Source organism: Heterodontus francisci, chromosome 2 (genome assembly GCF_036365525.1).
Source record: "Heterodontus francisci isolate sHetFra1 chromosome 2, sHetFra1.hap1, whole genome shotgun sequence".
NCBI lineage: Eukaryota > Metazoa > Chordata > Chondrichthyes > Heterodontiformes > Heterodontidae > Heterodontus > Heterodontus francisci.
This window is the reverse complement of record NC_090372.1, coordinates 207,253,566-207,281,014: the sequence shown is the minus strand read 5'-3', so window position 1 is coordinate 207,281,014 and position 27,449 is coordinate 207,253,566. Positions and strand designations below refer to the sequence as shown.

The following is a 27,449-nucleotide window of genomic DNA, read 5'->3' as shown; positions in this document are numbered from 1 at the left end:
GCCTCCCCTTAAATGTGTCAATCCTTGCTATCTGCTTCAATCACTCCATGTGGCAACAAGTTCCACTTACCCATCACTCTTTTTAAAGACATCCTTATTAAATTCTTTATTTATTTATTTAGAGATACAGCACTGAAACAGGCCCTTCGGCCCACCGAGTCTGTGCTGACCAAAAACCACCCAATTATACTAATCCTACATTAATCCCATATTCTCTACCACACCCCCACCATTCTCCTACCACCTACCTACACTAGGGGCAATTTACAATGGCCAATTTACCTATTAACCTGCAAGTCTTTGGCTGTGGGAGGAAACCGGAGTGCCCAGCAGAAACCCACGCAGTCACAGGGAGAACTTGCAAACTCCACACAGGCAGTACCCAGAACTGAACCCGGGCCGCTGGAGCTGTGAAGCTGCAGTGCTAACCACTGCGCCACTGTGCGGCCTATTACTTAGCCATTAGCTTTTTTTTTCCAAAAATATACTTCATTCAGAAAAATTTGCAAAAATACATTACAAACAGTTCAAAACAGTTTCAAATTTCACATTTCGGAAAGTACAATTGATACGGAAACATGAGGTGCCTCACAACTCTTGCATTCCATTTTATATGCATTGTACATTGGCACTTTATAGCAAAAAACAATTTTGTGCATACAGCCCGAGGGGTTTTACACAGGTTCCAGACCCTTGGTATACCATGACGGGAGGACCTTACGCAGTGGCGTTTCCTAATTAAGCCTTTGCAGCAGCTGCCCCAAGCTTTAGTGCGTCCCTCAGCACGTAGTCCTGGCCCTTGGGATGTGCCAGTCTACAACTCTCGTTCATGAACAACTCTTTGCTCTGGAAGATCAGCAGGTTTCGGGCAAACCAAAGTGCGTCCTTCACCGAGCTGATGGTCCTCTAGCAACAGCTGACATTTATCTCGGTGTGCGTCCCTGGGAACAGCCCGTAGAGCACAGATTTCTGAGTTATGGAGCTGCTCGGGGTGAACCTCGACAAAACCCACTGCATCTCTTTCCACACCTGCTTTGCAATTGCACATTCTCGAAAGAGGTGGGCCATGGTCTCTTCTCCACCACAGCCACCTTGAGGTCAGCGTGTGGAGGCGGTGAGATTCTGGGCATGCAGGAAGGATCTGACGGGGAGGGCCCTTCTCACCACCAGTCAAGCTCATCTTGGTGCTTGTTTGAAAATTCTGGTGATGAAGTATTCTGCCAAATGACTTTGACAGTCTGCTCACGAAACCATCCGACAGGTTCCACCATCTCCTTTTCCCGTAGGGCGTTGGGAACATTCCGTGCAGACCACTGCCTGATGGATTGGTGGTCAAAGGTGTTTACCTGCACAAACTTTTCCACAAGTGACAGGTGGTATGGCACAGTCCAACTAAATGGAGCTTTCTGCAGCAATGTGGCCAGACCCAACCTTCGCAACACCGGGGACAGATAGAACCTCAGCACGTAGTGACGCTTAATGTTTGCGTACTAGGGTTCTCCGCACAGCTTGATGCAGCCACACAGAAAAGCGGTTATCTTCTATTTGTATTCCCTTGTTTTGGATTGGCTTACAAGTGGAAAAGGTTATTCCACGTCCACCCTATTGAACCACGTCATAATTTTTGGCCTGTATTAGGTCTCATCTTATTCTCTTTTCTAGAGAAAAAAGACCCAGCCTGCTCAATATTTCCTGATGGTTGTATTCTTTCAATTCTTGTATCATGCTTGTAAATCTTTCTATACTTTCTCAGTTTATTTTGTAATATCTAAGTTAAATATTTAAATCCATGCGATTTGCTTATGTCTGTTAGAAAATGGATACCTGTTGCATATCCAATGATGACTTTGCAAAAAATTGTTGTTAATTCCCCTAAGCATTTTTGAAAAACCCATATTCATGTTGTAACACTAGATGGCAAATCCATGGAAGTTGACCCACATCACATTATTATAGAGGATGAAGATGGCTCCTGTACACTGATCTTGGATACTCTCACGGCTGCTGACTCAGGGCAGTATATGTGTTATGCAGCCAGTGCTGCAGGAAATACCAGTACCCTTGGAAAGATTTTTGTACAAGGTAGGAACAGATTACCTAAACATCTAAAACTTAAGTAAGCTAGTGAAGTTCCTGTGGCATTAGCTGTGGAAAATAACACCTTCCTTTTTTAATTTCTATCATTTAAACTTTACTTTTTCTTAATAGTGATCAAAATTTCCTTTTTTTTAAGTTGAAATAATTTTTCCAATCCTCTCAAATTCCATCATCATTTTTGGAGGTGAGCTATGTGTCATTCAAAACCAGCTTTTGATTTCAGTTCAGTTTTTCAGTCAGCCAAATATCAAGAATATAGAACAGGAGTAGGCCATTCCGCCTGATCAATTAGATCATGGCTCGACGCCACTTTCCCGCGCTATCCCCATATCCCTTGATGACATTAGTATCCAGATATCTATCGATTTCTGTCTTGAACATGCTCAATGATTGAGCTTCTACAGCCCTCTGGGGTAGAGAATTCCACAGATTCACCACTCTGTGAGTGAAGAAATTCCTCCTCTTCTCAGTATTAAATGGCCTACCCCTTATTCTGAGATTATGTCACCTGGTTCTAGACTCACCAGCCAGGGGAATCATCCTATCTACATCTACCCTATCACGCCCTTTAAGAATTTTGTAAGTTTCAATGAAATCACCTCTTACTCTTCGAAACTCTAGAGAATACAGGGCCAGTTTCCTGAGTCTGTCCTCCATTGTACTCCCACTATGACAGGTATATCCTTCCTTAGATAAGGAACCCAAAATTGTACACAATACTCCAGGTGTGGTCTCACCAAGGCTCTATACAATTGCAGCAAGACATTTTTACTCCTATACTCACCTCCCGATGTAGGCCAACATACCATTTGCCTTCCTAATTGCTTGCTGCACCTGCATGCTAGCTTTTAGTGACTCATGACCAAGGACACCCAGGTTCCTTTGGACATCAACACTTCCGGACCTCTCACCATTTAAGAAATACTCTGTCTTTCTGTTTATTTCTGCAGAAGTGGATAACTTCAAACTTATTCACATTATATTCCATATGCCATGTTCTTGCCCATTCATTTAGCCCGTCCAAGTCTCCTTGAAGCCTGCTTGCATTCTCACAACTTATATTCCCGCTTAGTTTTGTGTCATCAGCAGATTTGAAAATATTACGTTTGGTCCCACATCTATATAGATCTATATATAGATCTATATAGATATAGATATCCCATTTATATAGATTGTGTCTTCTAATTTCACTTACTACTTTTCTACTTCCTGTTACCAATTTTGCTTCTCTCCAATCTGAGTTCCCTCTCAGGTTCCCAACCCCCTGCCAATCTAGTTTAAACCTTCCCAACAGCACTAGCAAATCTCCCTGTGAGGATGTTAGTCCCGGACTTGCTAAGTTGCAACCCGTTCATCTTGTACAGGTCCCACCTGCCCCAGAACTGGTACCAATGCCTCAGAGATCTGATGCCCTCCCTCCTACACCAATTCTCCAGCCATGTGTTCAATCGCTCAATCCTCCTATTCTTATGCTCACTAGCACGTGGCACTGGGAGTAATCCTAAAATTACTACTTCTGAGCTCCTGCTTTTATCTCTTTACTAGCTCCCTAAAATCTGCTTTCAGGACCTCATCCCTCTTCCTACCTAGGTCATTGGTACCAATGTGGACCATGACTTCTGGCTATTCCCCATCCCCTAGAAGAATGTCTGTCCAGCAGCTGCTCTGTGACATCCTTGTCCTGGCACCAGGGAGGCAACATTTGATTCTGGAGTCATGTCTATGGCCTATCTGTTCCCCTAGCTAACAAATCCCCTATTACTATTGCTGTTCCACTCTTCTTCTTCCTCCCTTCCTGTGCAGCTGAGCCACCCGTGGTGCAATGGACTTGGCTGTGGCTACACTCCTCTGAGGAGCCATCGCCTCACCAGTATCCAAAATGGAAAACCAGTTAGCGAGTGAGATTGTCAAGGGGGACTACTGCACTACCTGCCTGGTTCTCTTAGACCGCCTGGCAGTTACCCATTCCCTCTCTACCTGCATGCTCCTAACCTGTGGTATGACCACCTGCCTAAACATGCTATCCACTTAATTATCTGCCTCATGGATACACCATAGTGACTGTAGCCACCACTCGAGTTCCAAAGTCCAGCGCTCAAGTTTCTGCAACTGGTGACTCTTCCTGTAGATGTATCTGTCTAGGACACATGGTGCATCCATGACGTCCCACATGTCATAGGATGCACATTCCACTCGGCCGAACTGCCCCGCCATATCTTAACTTTACAAACTATTTATTATAAGTAGAATACTTACCAGTTACTTACCAATCAGCTTCTTCCCCTGTACCAAAGTAAGAACCAAATACTGGAGGGTGAAAAAGGTAGAAAAAGAAAGGAGCACCTCCTCTCCCTTCACCGAACTCCCTCATTCACTAAACTCCCAGCTTTACACTCTGTGCCAAACCGTACTCTGGGATTAACATTCCCCGACAAAACCAACTATATCACCTGACAACTCAGCCTGCAATTATTTCATGTTGTGGCTGTTTTACAGGTGCAAATTGCGTGCCTGTGTATCCATTCTGGTGGGCTGCATGTGTGGGCAAATTCTACACAAGAAGTGTGCAGCCTGACATTTTTCTCAAGGCAGAGAAAGAGGTATCCAGGGCCTGTTGCATATGTAAATGCAGGGCCTAATGCCTATTTCAGGTCCCGCTCCAGAAATTGGTCTGCCCTGAATGCAGCTGACACCAAGGCAGCTGTGTTCAGAGAAACTAGGTGTATATATGACCCAACCACCAATCCTTAAAGGGATCACTGGAGGCTGCCACCAAAAAGGAACTTTTAAAAAAAAAAATAACTTGCCTGAATGTGGAGTTGGGAGCAGGAGGAGTGATCATCCCAGCTCCGTAATAGTGCTGAAAATGATTGCATGCCCCCACTGAAATGCTTACCCTCTCCCTCCCAGAATCTACCTGAGAGCTTCTATGGCTGATGAACTGCCTGAGAACACCCAGCAGGCGACCTCAGCTTGCCGGTCTTGTGAATAAGCTTTGAGACTCAATACTGGGTGTTTGTCAGATATACCCTTTCCAGTACAGAAATTGTTCTCGTGCGCAAATCAATTTTTAGGTCCTAATTTCTCATCAGCCCAAGTAGAATTACTAATAGCTCTTTGGGCCTTCAAGGATTCATTTGCTGGCAGTAAATAAACACAAAGATTGGTAGCACACTGTTAAACTTTGGAATATAATGAACTTCAATGCCCAATTGAGATTATTTGTCTGCTAAGTTGGATAATAATCCAAACTTGATCATTTTTCATCAATATTGAATTTGAAGAAAACTTTCCGATATTAGCAATTATAATTCTTACCTTAACTTTCAGTGCCTCCAAGGTTTGTTAGCCGACTTAGAAACATCCCATTTATAGAGAATGAAGATACACAGTTTGCATGCACTATTGAAGCTGCACCAGCCCCGCTGATAAGGTAAAGTTTATTCATTTAACAACATTTAGTTCTTGCTAATGTGTAAAAATTATGCTAAGTTATAGTAAATATATAGGAGTAAATTGGGAGTGCTGCAAATTGAGCACAGTAACCATTGTACCCAATTCTCCAATTCACACCTTCCTCAAGCAAGGCTCTGTGCTAGCAAAGTAACTTCACAAGATTTAACCTGTGCAGTCTAACAGCTAAGACTAACCTAAAATAAAAGCAAAACACGGCGGATGCTGGAAATCTGAAATAAAAACAAGGTGCTGGAAATACACAAGTCTGGCAGCCTCTGTGGAGCGAGAAACAGTTAATGTTTCAGGTGCTGTGACCTTTCATCAGGGTGATGATAGGTCACAGACCTGAAACGTTAACTCTGTTTCTCTCCACAGATGCTGCCAGATCTGCTGTGTATTTCCAGCACTTTCTGTTTTTATTAGCTAAGGCTAACCCTCTGGTATTACCTCCCTAAATTCCTGTACCTCATTATCTTCCTCTACTTTGACCAAATTTTGGTCACCTCTTTTAATCTCCTTCTACAGTTTGGTGTTTGTTTCCCTCATGCTTTTGTAGTGTGCTCTAAGTTTATCTAAGTTAAAGATGTTGCATAAATTACAAGTTGTAGTTTTGGACAAAATCAAAGGAAGGATGTTAGAGCTATGGAAATGGTTCAGTGAACATTCATGAGAATGGTCTCAGGAATGAAAGTTATAGTTGTGAATAAAGGCTCAACAAATTGGGGCTTTTTTCACTGGAATGGAATAGGTTAAAAGGTAGATCTAATAGTACTTTTCTAAGTTATGATTAAATTACATCCTAAAAACACTACAAACCATTTATTATATCATGCGCATGTATGTATGTAGTGAAAACAAATAAATATATCAACTGATTTAAAAGTTGTTTGTTTCAGATAAGTGGATGCCATAGCCTAAATGTCTGGTGGTACCACTTTAAACTGATCATGGCCCTCTCAGGGTATGGGGTCATGTAAATAGGCAGTGAAACTGTGTCAGATGGTGATGCAATAGAGTCACCCACCCTCAAGTAGTCAGTGTAATCTCAGGCCAATACCCTACCACTCCCAGAAGGGCAGCCAAAGGCCTGGATCAGGCTGAAGATCAAGTTTGAATTATTTTTGTCTCTGACAGATTAAAAGACCCATTATGGAATAGTGACCACCCCCTATGGATCGATTACTATTTGATCACTAGGTGGTGGCGTCCACATTAGGCCGAGAATTGAATCTGTACCTGCTCTCGTAAGGAACTACTGGACCTGTCAGACCTGTGGGCGGCACAGTGGCGCAGTGGTTAGCACCGCAGCCTCACAGCTCCAGGGACCTGGGTTCGATTCCGGGTACTGCCTGTGTGGAGTTTGCAAGTTCTCCCTGTGTCTGCGTGGGTTTTCTCCGGGTGCTCCGGTTTCCTCCCACAAGCCAAAAGACTTGCAGGTTGATAGGTAAATTGGCCATTATAAATTGTCACTAGTATAGGTAGGTGGTAGGGAAATATAGGGACAGGTGGGGATGTTTGGTAGGAATATGGGATTAGTGTAGGATTAGTATAAATGGGTGGTTGATGTTCGGCACAGACTCGGTGGGCCGAAGGGCCTGTTTCAGTGCTGTATCTCTAATCTAATCTAATCTATATCTGGTGAGATTCGTAGGGTAGCCCTGGAATGCACCCATTTAACTTAAAGTTTTGTGTAACTTTCTGAATGAAGCAAAAACTATACAGATCCAAGTTCTACCCAACTTCTCACCCACCTGCTGGATTAATGACCTCGTTGAGCTACAATTTCAGGGCTTAGGCTTTTCTTCTCTGAAGCTTGATTTTGAAATATTCAGTTGAAAGCTGATGTTTTTGAAGTTTTCTCAAATATCATTTACATTGATTTACGATTAATTCTGTTCTTCTTGAAGATGGAGTATTGATGGTTCACCATTAACAAATAAAACAAAGTACAGGACTTTCTATGACCCGCAGTTTGGAGTTGCAGTGCTAGTCATCAAAAACACAGAAAAGAATGACCTTGGCGTCTATGAATGTGAAGTGAGTATGACAAAAAAACCTTGAAGCTCAAATTATAATTTTCATTGATGAAGTTTAAATACAATTCAACAGAACAACTCTCCATTTTAGTTAACAAGCATAACCAGTTTTCTTTGGGGGTTGGGAGACTTGACTTCACATCAAGTATGAGCATAGAATTAAAGGGTGCAATAATTTTACACATTTTACATATATATATTTGTAAATATATAGAACGCTTCCCAATCTGGTTTATTGTTCCACTTCAATGAATGGAACGGCAGACTCATGGCAATCAGCAGTATTCCTGACCTCACTGAGATAGAACTTTTTGATGCCACATTAGAAGTGAGTGCACAACATCTTACCCAAAAGTTCTTCTGATGAGATGTTTTAATCATAAAAGTACAATAACCTGGGCAACTGAGAGACAGAAGTATTTGTGCAGGTATCTCCTTTCACTGGTGGGGAGTCCAGACTGGCCCATAAGCCATTCTGCCCTTCAATCTCAAAAAACATGGTTTAATTTGCTTATAATTCATATTCACTCATTTGTCCTGTTGTAATACTGGAGGTTTGGAAACCACTAAACTACCATCTGTTTGTTGAACAGAGACAATGGGCTGTATTTTAACCTTTTGAACCGCTCGCAGCAAGGGAGCCCGACAGCATGTGAGGAACCTGGAAGTTTCAGCAGCACATTTGTCAGTGGCTTTTAATCGAGCCACTGCATTTGCATCTGACTCCCGGGTTTCCCAACCAATTAGAGCGCGCGGGTATGAGGACAACCCGCATCAGTCTATTTCAGCTCAACTATTTAAAGGGACTAATGAGGATCAGGCTTGAAGCATGGTAGGTGTCTTTAGACAGAGCCTGAACCTGGAGCTACGGAGAAACAAAATAGAAAAGCAGTACCACGATTCAACAATGCCTCTGGAGATGATGCTGTGACTGTGAGGGCCTGCAGGAGATTCCTGCTGGTGTGAGGAAGAAACCTGCCTCAGGAAACAGGAAGACATGGTTGAAAGTTGTTGAGGAGGTCAGCAGGAGTGTTCGAAGAGGTTTAATTAGCTAATCAGGGCAGGAAAGGTGATGGCATGACTTATTCTACTATATGCTAAGGTGCGTCTTACCCTGACCCACTCAGTTTGCCTGCCCCAGCCTTCTCTGGCACATCACTCCTCATACCAACACACCTTGCAGAGACTGGCAGCCAGCATTAAAGGAAATCCCAAAGTTTTCTTTAGACATATAAATAGTAAAAAGCTGGTAAAAAGAGGAGTGGGGCCGATTAATGACCATAAAGAGGATTTACACATGGAGGCAGAGGGCATAGCTGAGGTATTAAATGAATACTTTGCATCTGTCTTTACCAAGAAAGAAGATGCAACCCAGGCAATTGTGAAAGAGGAGGTAATTCAGACACTAGAAGGGTTTAAAATTGTTAGAGGATGTATTAGATAGGCTGTCTGTGCTTAAAGTGGATAAAGCACCAGATGAGATGCATCCAAGGATACTGAGGGAAGTGAGGGTGGAAATCGCAGAGGCACTGGCCATAATTTTTCAGTCTTCCTTGGACTCCGGGATGGTGCCAGAAAATTGCAAACGTTACGCCCTTATTCAAAAAAGGGTGTAAAGGTAAGCCCAGCATATACAGGCCAGTCAATTTAACTTCGGTGGTGGGGAAACTTCTAGAAAAAATAATTCAGGACAAAATTAATAGTCACATGGACAAATGTGGGTTAATTAAGGAAAGCCAGCATGGATTTCTTCAGTGAAAATCATGTTTAATTAACCTACTGGAAATTTTTGAGGAGGTAACAGGGAGGGTTGATGAGGGCAATGCTGTTGATGTAGACTTTCAAAAGGCATTGGATACAGTGCCACATCCAAACCAACTGTGAGCAAACTTTTAGCTCATGGAACAAAAAGGATGGTAGCAACATGGATATGGAATTGGCTGAGTGTCAGAAAACAAAGAGTAGTGGTTAATGGATGTTTTTCAGGCTGGAGGAAGGTTTGTAGTGGAGTTCCCCAGGGGTCAGCTTTTCCTGATATATATTAATGATCTAGACCTTGATGTACAGGGCACAATTTCAAATTTTGCAGATGATACAAAACTTGGAAGCATTGTGAACTGTGAGGAAGATAGTGTAGAACTCTAAAAAGACATAGACAAGTTGGTGTGAATGGGCAGACAGGTGGCGGATGAAATTCAATGCAGAGAAATGTGAAATGATTCATTTTGGTAGGGAGAACATGGAGAGACAATATAAAATAAAGGGTATAATTCTAAAGGGGTGCAGGAGCTGAGGGATCTGGGTGTATATGTGCATAAGTCATTGAAGGTGGCAGGACAGGTTGAGAGAGCGGTTGATAAAGCATACAGTATCCTGGGCTTTATTAATAGGGGCATAGAGTACAAGAAGAAGGAGGTTATGCTGAACTTGTATAAGATACTAGTTCGGCCTCAGCTGGAGTATTGCGTCCAGTTCTGGGTGCTGCACTTTAGGAAAGATGTGAAGGCATTGGAGAGAGTACAGAAAAGATTCACGAGAATGGTTCCAGGGATGAAGAACTTCAGTTATGAAGATAGAGTGGTGAAGTTAGGACTGTTTTCCTTGGAGAAGAGAAGGCTGAGAGGTGATTTGATAGAGGTATTCAAAATCATGAGGGGTCTGGACAGAGTAGATAGAGAGAAACTGTTCTCACCTGTGAAACGATCGAGAACAAGAGGGCACAGATTTGGTAAGAGAAGCAAAAGTGACAGGAAGAAAAATTTTTTCACGCAGCAAGTGGTTAAGATCTGGAATGCGCTGCCTGAGAGTGTGGTGGAGGCAGGTTCAATTGAAGCATTCAAAATGGGAATTAGACTGTTATATGAAAAGGAAGAAGGCTGGGAGAATGGAACTGAGTAAATTGCTCTTTCGGAGAGCTGGTGCAGACACAATGGGCGGAATAGCCTCCTTCCGCACTCCAGCAATTCTGTGACTCTGCATCTCTCTGTCCAGGCACCTCCTCACATTTCCATCTGACTATGCACCACTGACACTCATCCTCATCTGTGTAATATCTCCCTATCCCTCACAGGGACCCTCCACAAATGTTGACCTTCCATCCTCTCAGTATATTCCATTTCTCACAATCATATCACTCAGTCATTTGCGGCACAGAAGGAGGCATTCGGCCCATCCAGTCCATGCCGGCTCTCCACAGAACTATGCTGTCAATCCCACTCCCCGGCTCGATCCCTGTAACCCTGCAAGTCTATTTCTCTCAGGTGCCATCCAATTTCCTCTTGAATTCATTAATCATCTCCAGATTCTCCACCCTTGTGGGCAGCGAGTTCCAGGTCATTACCACCTGCTGCATAAAAAAGTGCTTCCTCATATTTCCACAGCTTCTTTTGCCCAAAACTTTCAATCTGTGTCCCCTAGTCCTTATACCATTTGTTAATAGGAATAGTTTTTCCTTGTCTAACTTACCTAAGCCTGTCATAATCTTGTACACCTATTAAATCTCCCTTCATTCTCCTTTGTTCTAAGAACAAACACAGCTTTTCCAACCTAACCTTGTAACTAAAATCCTCCATCCCTGAAACCATTCTGGCAAATCTCCTCTGCCCCTTCCTAAGGACCCTCACATCCTTCCTGACATGAGGTAACCCGAACTGAACTCTTCTTTCCCTTCTTTCAGAAGAGAATACAGAACACCATGGAAAGGCAGAGAACCAGAGATGGCCCACCAGTCATCTCCATTTTGGCAACTGTATAGGAGGAGAAGCTGGAGATGAACTGAGTCTCAGCATGCCTGGAGTTGGAGAGATGGAGGTTTCCCAGCTATTTAGTGACAGAACAAAATATAACACAGCCATATGGCAGACAGCACTCATGTGATGTCAGCAGCCACTGAAAAATAATAACGGTACAATGATGACTTTGTACCCTCTTACCTTGACAGTTCTGATTCATCTCCCACAGATCCTTTAAACATCCTGCAGAAGGTGGTGCAGGAGGATACAAGGTTTCCTCACAGGAAGTTACTCACTCCACCTTCACAGGACTCTTGCACACCGTCTACCACCTTAGATTCGCACACCTTGGTTGGACAGACAGGACCGGTAGCTGGGTTGTCACATGGTGTCTCCTGGAACTCCCTTCCTAACAGCACTGTGGGTGCACCTACCCCACATGGACTGCAGCAGTTCAAGAAGGCAGCTCACCACCACCTTCTCAAGGGCAATTAGGGATGGGCAGTAAATGCTGTCATGGCCAGCGACACCCACATCCCATGAATGAATACAAAAAAACTCACAAGTGTGCAGGAGCAGGTGGAGGAGACAGGGACAGCAGTGGAGAGTAACTGTCGCAAGCCACAGGACCCTTCAAGTTCTGCTCAGCAGATTCTGAGCCTTGGCGGCTTTCAGTAAGAGGATCATTTTAGAGCAGCAGCAGAAAATGTGTGAGCTGCTGTCAGTTTTTCCAGCGACACTGCGTACGATTGAAGAGGGATTGGAGGAGTCTGTCTCTAGCATGAGTGGGGAAGTTTTACTGCAGCTGTGCAGGGCCTTAGTGAGACCACAACTGGAATATTGTATACAGTTTTGATCTCCTTATTTAAAAAAGGATATAATTGCATTGGAGGCAGTTCACAGAAGGTTCACTCGACTCATTCCTGGGATGAAGGACTTAACTTATGAAGAAAGGTTGAACAGGTTGGGCCTTTACCCATTGGAGTTTAGAAGAATGAGAATTGATCTTATTGAAACATATAAGATTCTGAGGGGACTTGATAGGGTGGATCCCGGGAAGATGCTTCCTCTTGTGGGGGAGACTAGAACTCGGGGAAAAATTTAAAAATAAGAAGTCTCCCTTTTAAGCTGGAGATGAGGAGAATTTTTTTTCTGCAAGGTCGTTAGTCTGTGGAATTCTCTTCCTCAGAAAATAGTGGAGGCTGGATCATTGAATTTATTCAAGGTTGAGTTAAATAGATTTTTGATGGACAAGGGAGTCAAGGGTTAAGGGGGGAAGACAGGAAATTGGAGTTGAGACCACAATATGATCAGCCATGATCTTATCAAATGGCGGAGCAGGCTCAAAGGGCCGAATGGCCTACTCCTGCTCCTATGTTCCTATGCCTATGTCCATGGAAAGAGTGGCCACCTGCATGGATCATCAGATGTGGCATGGTAGCCCTCACCAATAGCCTGCACATTATGGGCTGGATTTTGTGGCACTGGTGGGACCCCCAGCACAGGTCCGAGAAAACGAGGACAGCTCCACCTCAGCACGATTGTACGCCGTCCAGGCAATTAATAGCCCAGCGGCAGGATCCCCATCTCTTTGAAGACAGGGATCCCGCTTCCAAGAGCTGCCAGCCAATCACAGGGCCAGCAGATCAGTAGTGTTGGCAATGCCACTGGGAGTGGTGGCCACTGCCAATACTGCAAGATGCCTTGGACCCAGGCCCAGCACTGGAGACCAGACCCAAGGTAAGTGAGGCGAGGTTGCCGGGGCCAGACCGCAGGCCACGATGAGAGGCAGGGTGAGGGTGGATGCTCAGTGCAGGGCGAGGCTGGTTCTCGTAGGTAGAGTGTTTCCCGGTGGAGGCCCTTGTTTTACTGGGCAACCTACCACGTTGCAGGGGGCCCACCACCAGCCCCCACATCCCCGAGCCACTGGTTAAATCCCAGTGGCAGCAGGAAGAGGCCCTTAAATGGCTGGTAACAGGCCACTTAATGACCTCAATTGGCCTCTGGGGGGGAAGGCCATTGTCAGTCTATCCCGTCTCTGACTAAATTCCGGTGTGACGGGAAGGTGACGAGCCCTCTGGTCCATGCCTCCTTTTGCAATTCTGTGAGCCGCCCACCCCCCCCCCCCTCGCCTCCGAACCCATCTCGGGGTCAGTGGGGGGGGGGGAACATAAAATTCATCCCTGTGAATTCCGTCTTAAACAGGATTGATGAAAATTGAGCCTTGGCCACAGTGCCTCACTGAAGTATAGCAAAGCATTCTCCAGCTCTTTTTATTCATTCATTGGACATGGGAATTGCAGGCAAAGCCAGCCTTTATTGCCCAACACTAATTGCCCTCACGAAGGTGGTAAAGTGCTGCAGTCCATGTGCTGAAGGTACACACACCCACAGTGCTGTAAGGTAGGGTGTTCTGGATTTTGACATGGCGACAATGAAGGAATGGTGATATATTTCCAAGTCAGGATGGTGTGTGATCTGGAGGGGAACATGTAGGTGGTGGTGTTCCCATGCAGCTGCTGCCTTTGTTTTTCTGGGTAGTAGAGATCAAGGACTTGGAAGGTGCTGCCAAAAGGAACTTGTAGATGGGTACACACTACATCCACGATGTGCCTGTGGTGGAGAGAATGGATGTCAAAGTTGGTGGATGGGTGCCAGTCGTCTAGATGATGTTAAGCTTCTTGAGTGTTATTGGAGCTGCACTCATCCAGGAAAGTGGGAAATATTCCTTCACCCTCCTGCTTTGGGGGGGTCAGGAGGTGAGATACTCATCACAGATTTCTCAACCTCTGACCTGCTCTTGTTGCCACAGTATTTATGTGACTGGTTCAGTTAAGTTTCTGATCAATGGTGACCACCACCCCCAGGATGCTGATGTGGGGAGATTCAGCGATGATAATGCCGTTGAATATCAAAGGGAGATGGTTAGATTCTCTCTTGTTGGACATCATTACCTGGCACTTGTATGGCACAAATGTTATTTGCCACTTATCTGCCCAAACCTGAATGCTGTCCAGGTCTTGCTGCATGCAGGCACGGGCTACTTCATTATCTGAGGAGATGCAAGTGAAACTGAACACTACAAGCATCAGTGAACATCCCCACATCTGACCTTATGATAGTAGGAAGGTCATTGATGAAGCAGCTGAAGATAGTTGAGCTTATGGCACTACCCTGAGGAACTCCTGCAGTGATATCCTAGGGATGAGATGATTGACCTCCAAAAACCACAACCATCTTCCTTTGTGCTAGATATGACTCCAGCCAGCGGAGAGTTCTCCCCCTGATTCCCATTGACTTCAATTTTACTAGGGCTCCTTAATGCTGCACTTGGTCAAGTGCTGCCTTGATATCAAGGGGAGTCACTCAACTCACCTCTAGATTTTAGCTTCTTTGTCCATGTTTGGGGCAAGCTGTAATGGGGTCTGGAACTGAGTGATCCTGGCTGAACCAAAACTGAGCGTCGGAAAGCAGAATTTTGGTGAGTAAGTGCCGCTTGATAGCAGTGTCAACGACACCTTCCTTTACTTTGCTGTTGATTGAAAGCAGACTGATGGGACGGTAATTGGCTGGATTGGATTGTGCTGCTTTTTGTGGGCAGGACGTACCCGTGCAATTTTCCACGTTGTCTGGTAGATGCCACTTTTGTAGCTGTACTGAGCATCTTGGCTAGGGGTGCGGCTAGTTCTAGAGCACATGTCCTCAGCACTACAGCCGGGATTTGGTTGGGGCCCATAGCTTTTTCTGTATCTATCCATGCTTGTCTAGCAGGGAATTGTGGATGGGTCATGAGAGGGAAGATGGAGAAAGGGATCCTGGAAGTGGGGACTCTGCTCGTATCAATTCCACACCTGATCCCTCGCTGCATACCCATCCAGAGCCCACTTGCTGCCTCCTAACCCGATGCCAAGTCTGTCCCTGCACAGGTGCAATTGAGGTAGTCATTGGCAGGCCTGTCACGGGCTGCAAAACACAGAGGCCAAGAACAACAGCTGTCAGAGCAGGGATGTCTTTGGAGACAAGGGCTACCCCCTGAAGATGAGGTTGATGACATATGTGAGCAGCCCAGATGATGATGCCCAGGAAAGGTCCAATAGAGGCCACCTTACCACCAGAGCTGTGATGCAGCAAACAATCAGGATGTTGAAGATGCACTTGAGATGTCTCAACAGATCAGGGAACACTCTTCAGTATGCACCAGCCAGCGTATCCAGAATGACAGTGGTATGCTGCACCTTGCACAAAGTAGCGCAGCAACAGGGACTGGAGCTCCTCGAGGAAGAAAGTACTGTGCGTTCTGTCTCTTCAGAGGAGGAGGTGGGGGAGCAGTTGCAACAAGAGAAGCCTGCCTCTTTCTCTGCTAAAGCCACAGGGATAGCACCATGTAGGAGTCGTCAAAAATGGAAGAGTAAGGAATTATTGTTGCACAAGGTTTGGCACTATGTTTAACACAGTGTTACATTCTCATATTTGTGTTAAATTTTATGATGCAGAAAAATTAATTTGATTGCTCCATTTTCCCATATTGCCTAGCCAGTGGCCTTCTGCCTTGTGAAGAATGGTAAAACAAGAGTTAAAGACGAGCAGTGGGTGTCTGTAAAAGGAATGAATTGGTGGTTGTGGGACTGCTTTGTAATAAAGTAATTAGGAGAACGATGGGGGGCATGAAAAAAACGCTGGCGGGCAAGTTAAAGGAAAATTCCAAGGCATTTTATAAGTATATTAAAGGCAAGAGGATAATGAGGAAAGGAGTCGGGCCTATTAAGGACCAAAGTGGCAATCTTTGTGGAGCTGGAGGACGTAGGTGAGGTTTTAAATGATTACTTTTCATCTGTGTTCACTATGGAGAAGGACGATGTAGGTGTGGAGATCAAGGAGGGGGATTGTGATATACCTGAACAAATTAGCATTGAAAGGGAGGAGGTATTAGCAGTTTGAGCGGGCTTAAAAGTGGATAAATCCCCAGGCCCAGATGAGATGTATCCCAGGCTGCTATGTGAGGCAAGGGAGGAGACAGCAGGGGCTCTGACACAAATTTTCAAATCCACTCTGGCCACAGGAGAAGTGTCAGAGGACTGGAGGACAGCGAATGTGGTACCATTGTTCAAGAAGGGTAGTGGGGATAAACCAGGTAATTACAGGCCAGTGAGTCTAACATCAATGGTAGGGAAACTATTGGAAAAAATTCTGAGGGACAGGATTAATATCCACTTGGAGAGGCAGGGATTAATCAAGGATAGTCAGCATGACTTTGTCAGGCGGAGATCGTGTCTAACCAACTTGATTGAATTTTTCGAGGAGGTGACTAGCTGTGTAGATGAGGGTAAAGCAGTTGATATAGTCTACATGGACTTCAGTAAAGCTTTTGATAAGGTCCCGCATGGGAGACTGGTCAAGAAGGTAAGAGCCCACGGGAGCCAGCGAAAATTGGATCCAAGGCTGTGACCAGTGGTGTACCACAGGGATCGGTGCTGGGAACCTTGATGTTTGTAGTGTACATTAATAATTTAGACGAGAATATAGGAGGTATGATCAGTAAGTTTGCAGATGACACGAAAATTGGTGGTGGCGTAAATATGAGGAGGAAAGCTTTAGATTACAGAACGATATAGATGGCCTAGTAAGATGGGCAGAGCAGTGGCAAATGGAATTTAACCATGAGAAGCGTGAGGTGATGCATTTTGGGAGGACTAACAAGTGAAGGGAATATACAATGGATGGTAGGACCATAGGAAGTACAGAGGGACCTTGGCGTACGTGTCCATAGATCACTGAAGGCAGCAGCACAGGTAGATCAGGTGGTTAGGAAGGCATTTGGGATACTTGCCTTTATTAGCCGAGACATAGAATATAAGAGCAAGGAGGTTATGATGGAGGTTACAAAACGCTAGTTAGGCTACAATTGGAGTACTGTGTACCGTTCTGGTCACCACACTATAGGAAGGATATGATTGCATTGGAGAGGGTGCAGAGGAGATTCAGCAGGATGTTGCCTGGGCTGGAGCATTTCAGATATGAAGAGAGACTGGATGGACTAGGGTTATTTTCCTTAGAGCAGAGAAGGCTGAGGGGGGACCTGATTGTGGTATACAAAATTATGAGGGGCATAGATAGGGTAGATTAGAAGAAACTTTTTCCCTTAGCAGAGGTGTCAATAACCAGGGGGCATAGATTTAAGGTAAGGGGCAGGAGGTTTAGAGGGAATTTGAGGAAAAAAAATTTCACCCAGAGGGTTGTTGGAATCTGGAACACACTGCCTGAATGGGTGGTAGAGGCAGGAACCCTCACAACATTTATGAAGTAGTTAGATGAGCATTTCAAATGCCATAGCATACAAGCCTACAGGTCAAATGCTGGAAAATGGGATTAGAATATATAGGTTTGATGGCCGGCATGGACACAATGGGTCGAAGAGCCTGTATCTGTGCTGTATAACTCTATGACTCTATGAGGGGCTTGGGGGAGGGGCGGCCAAGTGGGTTCAGAATTTATGAGCCAAATGGCTGCACTGCCTCAGTCTAAGTGAGCCATGTCTAGATCAGGCCATCCTAGGCAGCTATGTGTGCAGATGCTGGTGCCCTTGCCATCTCACATTCTTGCTCCTCCTGTTGCAACTACTCCCCCACCTCCTCCTCTGAAGAGGCAGAGCACACAACACCTTCTCCCTCTAGGAGCTCCGACCCCGTTGTTGCGCTGTGTTGTACAAGGTGCAGCTTACCACTGTCATTCTGGATACGCTAGCCGGTGCATATTGAAGGGTGTCCCTCTGTTGAGACACCTTAAGTGCATCTTCAACATCCTGATTGTTTGCTGCATCACAGCTCTGGTGGTAAGGTGGCCTCTATTGGACCTTTCCTGGGCATCATCATCTGGGCTGCTCACATATGTCATCAACCTCATCTTCAGGGGTAGCCCTTGTCTCCAAAGAACCATCCGCTAACTCTGCTTCGTGGTGTGAATATTTCAGGGAGACATGACTGCCGCAAGAAGAAAGCATCATGACAGCGAGCTGGGAATCTTGCACAGATGCTCATGATGATCTTTCTGTGGTTGCAGATGAGCTGAATGTTGATGGAGTGAAAGCTGTTTTGGTTGATGAAGACTTTTGGATGATCTCGGGGAGCCTTGATTGCTACATATGTGCAGTCGATGACTCCCTAGACTAGTGGCAAGCCAGAGCCACAAAGCCAAGCAAGCGCATACTCATTCTGACTGGCCTCATCAGTGGAGAAGTGCACATTGAAGGAAATAGACACCTAGGACTATGGGGATTGAGCAGGGGAGTGGGACTGACTGAGTAGCTCCATGGAGAGCCGGCATGGACTCAATGGACCGAATGACCTCCTTCGGTGCTATAAATAACTCGATGACTCTAAGTTCTGACCTTGGCAAACATGGCATCAGTCACTGTGAGATGCACTTGAGGGCAGCAGATTGCGAGCTTCTACAAATACCACCTGAAAGGAGCCAGAGGTGAAAAATTAAGGGCTGTGGTGACTTTGACAGCCACTGGCAATGCATGCCTACCTGGTCCACAGCAGGAGATCATCTTCCAGGAGGCTACAAGTGTCAGTGACCCCCTGAGACACTGGTGCTCGGTCATGTTCAGGAAATTGCTTGTAAACCTTGTGTTGGGAGTATCACCTCCTGCAAGTTGGAGCTCTATGCTCATCCCCTCTGCCCTGTGGAGCCGCAGGTGGTTAAGAGAAAGATGCTGCTGCTCCTGCTGCTGGTTATGTTGCTACTTCTGCTCATCTTGTTCCTCATCTGAGGCTGGAATTATACCTGAGGTGGTGGCCCCGTCCATTGGCTAAGAAGTTGTGGGAAGAGACTGTCTCCACCGGGCCTGGAAGCCACACAGCAATTTTGTGTGTCCAAGCCCTTAATTGGCCTTGGCTGAGACTTCTGCCCCGCTGAGGCAAGAAGTCCCGCCTCCGAGAGCTACCAGCCAATCAGAGGGCCAGCAGCTCTTCAGTTCCATGGGGAGCGGTGGCTACTGCTGGGACTGCAGCCAGCGACGTCACCCTCAGAACATGTAAGTGGGGATCGGGCCTCGCCGGGGGGCAGTCGGCTTGGCCCGGGCGACGGGGGTAAGGATTGGAGTCTAGGGAGTGGTATGGTTTTAACAGAGGTTGCCCGCACTGATGGGGGACTCTCTGTGGGACACAGGGTGCCCAATCAGGGGGGGCCCCCTGCATCCCAGCCCGCAAGGAGGCTGCCAGGTATTACTGGGCGGCCTCCTCAGGTGCTGAAGTGCCTGTCTGGCGCTGACAATTAATTGTCCACTTAATGACTTCAATTGGCCTGGGGCAGGCAGGCTGTTTGCCACTTACCCTGCCGCTGGTAAAATAGCAGCTGGGGCAGGTAGGCAACAGGAACAGCGCCTCTCCCTGTCTCCCAACCTGCTCCCGGAGGGGCGGGTGGGGGTGGGTAGTGGTGTCAAACTCCAGCCTGAGGTACAGTTGCATGATTGGCTCCCATGCTGAACTGAATGTTGATATCTGCGAAATGTAGATCAAATGACTGCAAAGTATTAGAAATGACCCCTAAAGCAGTGAAAAAAAATCCTGTGAGCTAAAGCCTTTCACCTAGGTAAGGAAGCAGGTCTGAGATCTTAATATTTAAAGCATTTTTTGTCTGTCACATGTTCAGCCCCTTTAAATCCGCTGTCCTCTCACCTTGATTTCCTTGGTGATTTCCTAAAAGCTTGGAAAACTCATGCACACACTGCTAAAGTCATAAATTAGGGTTAAAGACGCTGATAATAGGCATTTAATGTATTTAAAATGCCAACCCACCTGTCCCACTTGAATTTCCTGCACACTGCAGATTGGACTGATGTTAAAGGCAGAAGTCGGCAAGTTGCTTCCAGCTTCCCGACATGGTGACAATTTCAGCTCTTTTAACTTGCTGCCAGCTCGCAAATCCACCCACCTTATCAGGTTAAAAAACCTCTGTTGGCTCTGAACTAGCCTAGCCACTTCAGCTATCTGTATCCCTTTTTGTGACAAGTCACTCTTGAAATTGTCTATCCTAGGCTTCCTTGGTCTTCTTCAGCTTCTTATTATGTAAGAAAGGTACTGCAATAATCATAGGTGATTTTAATATGCATATAGACGGCATTAATCGAATTGGCAAGGGTAGCCTTGAGAGAGTGTTCATTGAAGGTATTAGAGATTGTTTTTTGGAGAAATATGTTGTGGAACTAACCAGGGAGCAGGCTATTCTAGATTTGGTATTGTGTAATGAGGTGGGATTAATGAATGGTCTCATAGTTAAGGATCCTCTAGAGACGAGTGATCATAGCATGTTAGAATTTCAAATTCAGTTTGAGGGCGAGAAACTGGAGTCCCACACTAGCATTCTGGAGTTAAACAAAGGTAATTACTTAGGCATGAGGACAGATTTGGCCCTCGTGGACTGGGCAGGAAGACTAAAAGGTAGGACAGTTGATGAGCAGTGGCAGATGTTTAAGGAGATATTCAATTCCTCCCATCTAAAATATATTCCAGAGAGGAAGAAAGATTCTAAGAGGGGGAAAAACATCCATGGCTAAGCAAGGAACTTAAGGATAACATAAAGACAAAAACTAAAGCATACTATATTGCAAAGGCCAGTAGCAGGCTGGAAGATTGGGAAACTTTTAAAGATCAACAAAGGGTTACTAAAAAAGAAATAAAAAGAGCAAAGGTAAATTATTAAAGAAAACTAGCACAAAATATAAAAACGGATAGCAAAAGCTTCTACAAGTATATAAAAGGTAAGAGAGTAGCTAAAGTGCATGTTCATCCTTTGGAGGATGAGACTGGGGAGTTAATAGAGGGGAACACAGAAATGGCGGAGACACTAAATCAGTATTTTGCCTCAGTTTTCACGATGGAGGACACTAGTACCATCCCAATAGTAAAAGGTAATGCAGAGGTTATAGAAAGGGAGGAACTTAGAAAAATCATCATCACTAAGAAAAAAGTACTGAGCAAACTATTGGGATTGAAGGCAGACAAGTCCCTAGGGCCTGATGGCCTACATCCTAGGGTCTTAAAGGAAGTGGCAGCAGAGCTAGTGGATCCATTGGTTATAATATTCCCAAATTCCCTGGATGCGGGAAAGGTTCCAGTGAATTGGAAAAAAGCAAATATAATGCCCTTATTCAAAAAGGGAGGGAGGCAGAAAGTAGGAAACTACAGACCAGTTAGTTTAACATCTGTCATTGGGAAATTGTTAAGAGTCCATTATTAAGGAAGTAATAACAGGACATTTAGAAAGTCAAAACGTAATCCATCAGAGTGAGCATGGTTTTATGAAGGGTAAATCGTGTTTTACTAATTTGCTAGAGCTCTTCGAAGCTGTAACAAGCAAAGTGGATAATGCGGATCCTGTAGATGTAGTATATCTGGACTTCCAGAATGCATTTGATAAGGTGCCACACAAAAGGTTAATACACAAGGTAAGATCACATGGGGTTAGGGGCAATTTATTAGCTTGGATAGAGGATTGGCTAATCAACAGAGAGTCGGGATAAATGGGTCGTTTTCTGGTTGGCAAGATGTAACTAGTGGGGTGCCACAGGGTTCAGTCATTGGGCCCCAACTATTTACAATATATATTAATAACCTGGATGCAGGGATAGAAGGTACTATAGCTAAATTTGCAGATGACACTGAAATAGGTGGGAAGGTAAGTTGCAATAAAGAAATAAGAAATTTACAAATGGATATGGATAGGTTAGGTGAATGGACCAAACTTTGGCAGATGGAGTTTAACGTGGATAGGTTATCCACTTTGTTCAGAAGAATAGAAAGACAAATTATTATCTAAATGGAGAGAAACTTCAGAATGCTTCGGTGCAGAGGGATCTGGATGTCCTCATGCATGAATTGCAGAAAACTAGTATGCAAGTACAGCAGGTAATAAGGAAGGAAAACGGAATTTTGGCATTTATTGCTAAAGGAATAGAATATAAAAGTAAGGAAGTGTTGCTGCAACTGTACAAGGCATTAGTGAGACTGCACGTGGAGTATTATGTACAGTTTTGGTCCCCTTACTTGAGGAGGGATGTAGTTGCATTGGAGGCAGTTCAGAGGAGGTTCACTAGATTGATTCCAGGGATGAGGGGTTTGTCTTATGAAGAGAGATTGAGCAGTTTAGGCCTTTACTCCCTAGAGTTTAGAAGAATGAGAGGAGATCTAATTGAGGTATAGAAGATGATTAAGGGGATTGACAAAGTAGACGTAGAGAGGATGTTTCCTCTTGTGGGGCAATCTAGAAACGAGAGGTCATAGTTTTAGGATAAGGGGTAGCAGATTTAAAACAGAGAGGAGGAGAAATTACTTCTCTCAAAGGGTCATGAGTCTGGAATTCACTATCCCAGAGTGCAGTGGATGCCGGGACATTGAGTAAATTTAAGGAGGAGATAGACAGATTTTTAATTAGTAATGGGTTGAAAGGTTATGGAGAAGGGCAGGAAAGTGGAGTTGAGGCCGAAATGAGATCAGCCATGATCGTATTGAATGGTGGAGCAGGCTCGAGGGGCTGAATTGCCTACTCCTGCTCCTAGTTCTTATGACCTTATGATTCCATGTACCTCTATGTTCAGGCCTTGAAATGTATTCTAGCTGTTTTCATTCTTGAAAAGTGACCAAACCATCACAGTTGTCTTTCTTGGACCTTCTGAAGTTTGGAAAGAGTTGTTCTTAATATTGTTGTCAAAACAAAACACCAAGACAAATTAGTAAAGAAACTTAAAATATACAGTATATAAGCTATTGGAAACAATTATGCAAATTTTGTAGCCCTAAAATGTCTGTACTGTGGTGAAAAGAAACTTGCGCCCATCCACTGCTGACATTCCTGACTCACTGCTGTCCCTGTCTTCCAGTGTTGCTAAGGGCATAACAGGAAAATATTTACTTATTTACACCACACTGCAGAATACTTACTTTTTTGTGGGTGAGCAAGTTATAGACCTGCTTCTAAAAGTATTACAAGTTGTAATGGGGCCAAACATGAGTTGAACCCTGAAAGATCCAGGTTCCATTCCAAATCCCTTGCTGACAGTACATTGCCACTCATCCCACTTCCTGGCCCATGGTATTTTGGGGTCCATGTGAGACCCCACCCAAGGCTTTTTTTTCAGAAGGGAGCGAGAGAGAAAACAGAGAACAACGGACCTGTTTGATGTCAGTAGTCGGGAAAATGTTAGAATCTATTATAAAGGATGTGGTAACTGGACACTTGGAAAATAATGATATGATCATTCATGGGATGGCAGGCTGTTATCAGTGGGGTACTACAAGGATCAGTGCTTGGGCCACAGCTGTTCACAATCTATATAAATGATTTGGATGTGGGGGCCAAATGTAATATTTCCAAATTTGCTGATGACACAAAACAAGGTGAGAATGTAAGTTGTGAGGAGGATGCAAGGAGGCTTCAAGGGGACTTGGACAGGCTAAATGAATGGGCAAGACCATGGCAGATGGAATATAATGTGAAAAGTGTGAGGTGATCCACTTTTGTAGAAAAAACAGAAAGGCAGAGTATTTCTTAAATTGTGAGAGGTTAGGAAGTGTTGATGTCCAAAGGGTCCTGGGTGTCCTTGTTCATGAGTCACTAAAAGCTAGTATGCTGGTGCAGCAGGCAATTTATTTACTTAGAGATACAGCACTGAAACAGGCCCTTCAGCCCACCAAGTCTGTGCCGACCATCCATTTATACTATTCCTACACTAATCCCATATTCCTACCACATCCCCACCTTCCCTATATTCCCCTACCACCTACCTATACTGGGGACACTTTATAATGGCCAATTTACCTATCAACCTGCAAGTATTTGGCTGTGGGAGGAAACTGGAGCACCCAGCGAAAACCCACGCGGTCACAGGGAGAACTTGCAAACTCCGCACAGGCAGTACCCAGAATTGAACCTGGGTCGCTGGAGCTGTGAGGCTGCGGTGCTAACCACTGCGCCACTGTGCCGCCCCTATTTAGGAAGGCAAATGGTATGTTGGCCTTCATTGCAAGGGGACTCGAGTACAGGAGTACTTGTCTTGCTGCAATTGTATAGAGCCTTGGTGAGACCACACCTGGAGTATTGTGTACAGTTTTGGTCTCCTTATCCAAGGAAGGATATACTTGCCATAGAGGGAGTGCAATGGAGGTTCACCAGACTAATCACTGGGATGGCGAGATTTTCTTATGAGGAGAGATTGAAGAAGAGATTGAAGAATTCTAGAGTTTCGAAGAATTAGAGGTGATCTCATTGAAACTTACAAAATTCTTACAGGGCGTGACAGGGTAGATGTGGATAGGATGTTTCTTCTGGCTGGTGAGTCTAGAATCAGAGGACACAGTCTTAGAATAAGGGGCGGGCCATTTAAGATTGAGATGAGGAAGAATTTCTTTACTCAGAGGGTGGTGAATCTTTGGAATTCTGTACCCCAGAGGACTGTGGAAGCTCAATCATTGAGCATGTTCAAGACAGAAATCAATAGATATCTGGATACTAATGACATCAAGGGATGCGGGAATAGTTGGGGAAAACGGCATAGAGGTAGATGATCAGCCATGATCTGTTTGAATGGCGGAGCAGGCTCGATGGGCCAAATAGCCTACTCCTATTTCCTATGTTCCTATGATATGCAGCCTAACAAAGGTAAATTTCTTTAACAGTGCTGTTTTATAATATATAGGATTTTGCATATAATTCAGTAGAATCTGCTGCTTCTTTAGCGATGTACTAGCCCAGGAAAGGAGGACCACATCAACATAATTTAACATGTGCATCAGAGACAATGCTGTTATTCTCTTTTATATTTGTAAATCGGAATTGTTCATTCTCCCAGGTTACAAACAAGCTGGGTACAGCCAGAGATGTTGCAGAGCTTTATCTTCAGGCTCCTGTCTTGCTTCCTGAAAGAAGAGACCAGGTTGTCATGATTGAAGGTAAGTTCTGTCGTTACTTTTGCTACTGCAGATACTGTTCTGGGAGCTGAAGATATAGAGAAAATCTTGGTCCAGAAACTGTTGCAGTTGTTAGGAAGTGAGGTGAAGTCAGTGGTGGTCAGATGGTTGAGTTTGTAGACTTCCCTGAAAACAGCCAAAAATGATCAAGAATGAAAATGATCATTTAGACTTATAAAAGTTCTCTCTTTCACGATCTAGATCTACAAACTCTCCATGTTTTGCATCTTTTCTTTCTACAAACCTTACTTCAAGGAGATTTGAACTGAATGATTACAGGCGAAGGGAACAAGTGAAGCTTGCGGACCAAGTAGGATCATTGGGCACATCAGTCAATGATGGGCAGGTCAGGGCTGGCAAATAACTCACAGAAGGCCCCAGCCTATAATGGCTGGAGGCAGAACACAGAGAAAAGATTTAGGACAAAGAGAGAGGAAAAATGAATTAGAATCAAAGTTGTAAGAGGATTAGGATGTGGTAGGAGTAAATAAGCTTGTCAGAAGACAAGGGGCTTGGGGAAGGATGAGAGAGATGGGGAAATGGGTATTTGGGGTGATCAAAGGACATGGTATTAAGGGAAGAGGCCAAATAGTAGGAGAATGAATTTGGGGGAGAACAAAGAGTGTAATGTTGAGGGTTGAGTGATGGGGCACTGGAAGTATAAATTGGAGGACGGCATATTGAAGGCATCAGACGACTACATAAGTAGCTGCCGAAATGACATAAGAGGATGGGAGTGATACTGAGGGAAGAGGAGCATCCAGACATAAGGGGCTGAATTTTATAATTCCAAGCCCGGCAGCTCATTTAAATAGCCAGAGCGGGCAGTCCCCCCTCCCCTCCAAAATCATGTGGAGGGGGCGGGCTGTCCATCTCCGGCAATGGTGTCGGCTGCCTGTGCGCAGGCACTGATGCCATTTTTAAAAGGCTGTCAACCCTACCGCAAAATCTAAATATTTAAAGTTAAATGTAATATTAAAAAATAAATACAACTGTTTTGCCCCTCTCCCACCCTCCAATAACAATTAAATTAATTATTTTTCCTTCCCTCCCCCACAACACTTACTTTGACCATCTGACCTTCCCACCACCCCCCCCAAACTGCACAAACTTTCACCTACAATCCTTCCCACCATCCCCTACATCCATGATGCTAATTTGACTCCATTTCCCCCCCACCCCGCACAAGTGTTCTGCCTCGTTTCCCCGCCAGGGTGAAGATGCGGCAGGACATCAGGAGGTGACGTGAAATTAATAAATTCAGGTATTTTAATTTATTTAAACATTTAAATTGCGGTCCCGTTGCTGAGCGGCAAGGGGGCCGCCACAAGGCCTCGCTGCCTCCAGTAGTTTTGGGCCGGGCCCTGCAGGCGTCGAGGTCCGTGGTGGGCCTCATCTGGGGCCATCTTCAGCCTCCCACCCCCACCCCCTCCCCCCCCGTTGCCACGGATCCCGACGTCAAGGGCTCCTTAAATTGTAGCCTGAGGTATTGATGCAAAGCAGAAGGAATAGAATGGATATTGAGGTCAAGGGCTTTGCAAAAGCACATAACAACATAAGAAGTAGAAGCAGGAGTAGGCCGTACAGATTTAGAGGTTTTATTAAAAGAATGGTTATTATGGGAGTGTATTACCAGGGACACTGAATTATTAGTATTGAGAGTGGATCTCATAATGCTAGGATGGGGTCTCAGCATCTAGCAATACTTTAAGATGGGCTTTCAGAAACATTTGTAGGCCTAGAATCATTGTGAGAGAGATTGTGCAGCCTAAGGGCACTGGGGAGAGTACTAAATGTCTGGAACCATTGAGAGCAGTTATGCAATGAGGGAACGTTGGAAATTAGTTTGGAGTTCGTAAACAGTGGGATAGAATCTAAAAATGGATAGGGAAGAATGCTTGAGCAAGGAGTTCCTGAAGCTCAGAGGAATGGTGAGGGGGTTTTCAAACACTGGGGATTGGTGCAATCTGGTAATGGGGGAAAAACCCCTGTGAGGAAGAGAGGTCCAAGGGAATAAGAACCGCTGCCGTTGGCTCTTTTTGAACCATTAGGCTTCTCCCCCATCCACTATGGCAAACCACCCCTTCACCCCCATCTCCCTTTGTCCCTTCTCCTCCCCTGTCCTCCTTCCCCATCCTCCTCTTCTATGCTCCTCTCTCCCCTCC

At 44.9% G+C, this 27,449-nt stretch overlaps 1 protein-coding gene across 1 annotated transcript in view; it reads left to right on the top strand.

Annotated features, from left to right (window-relative positions):
- obscnb (obscurin, cytoskeletal calmodulin and titin-interacting RhoGEF b) overlaps positions 1–27,449 on the top strand; it is an 868,128-nt gene that overhangs the window by 639,064 nt on the left and 201,615 nt on the right. Inside the window, exons 119-122 of the mRNA XM_068053434.1 lie at positions 1,915–2,082; positions 5,428–5,530; positions 7,461–7,590; positions 25,167–25,266. Of these exons, the coding sequence (XP_067909535.1) occupies positions 1,915–2,082; positions 5,428–5,530; positions 7,461–7,590; positions 25,167–25,266 (501 nt within the window). The remainder of the gene's footprint in view (positions 1–1,914; positions 2,083–5,427; positions 5,531–7,460; positions 7,591–25,166; positions 25,267–27,449) is intronic.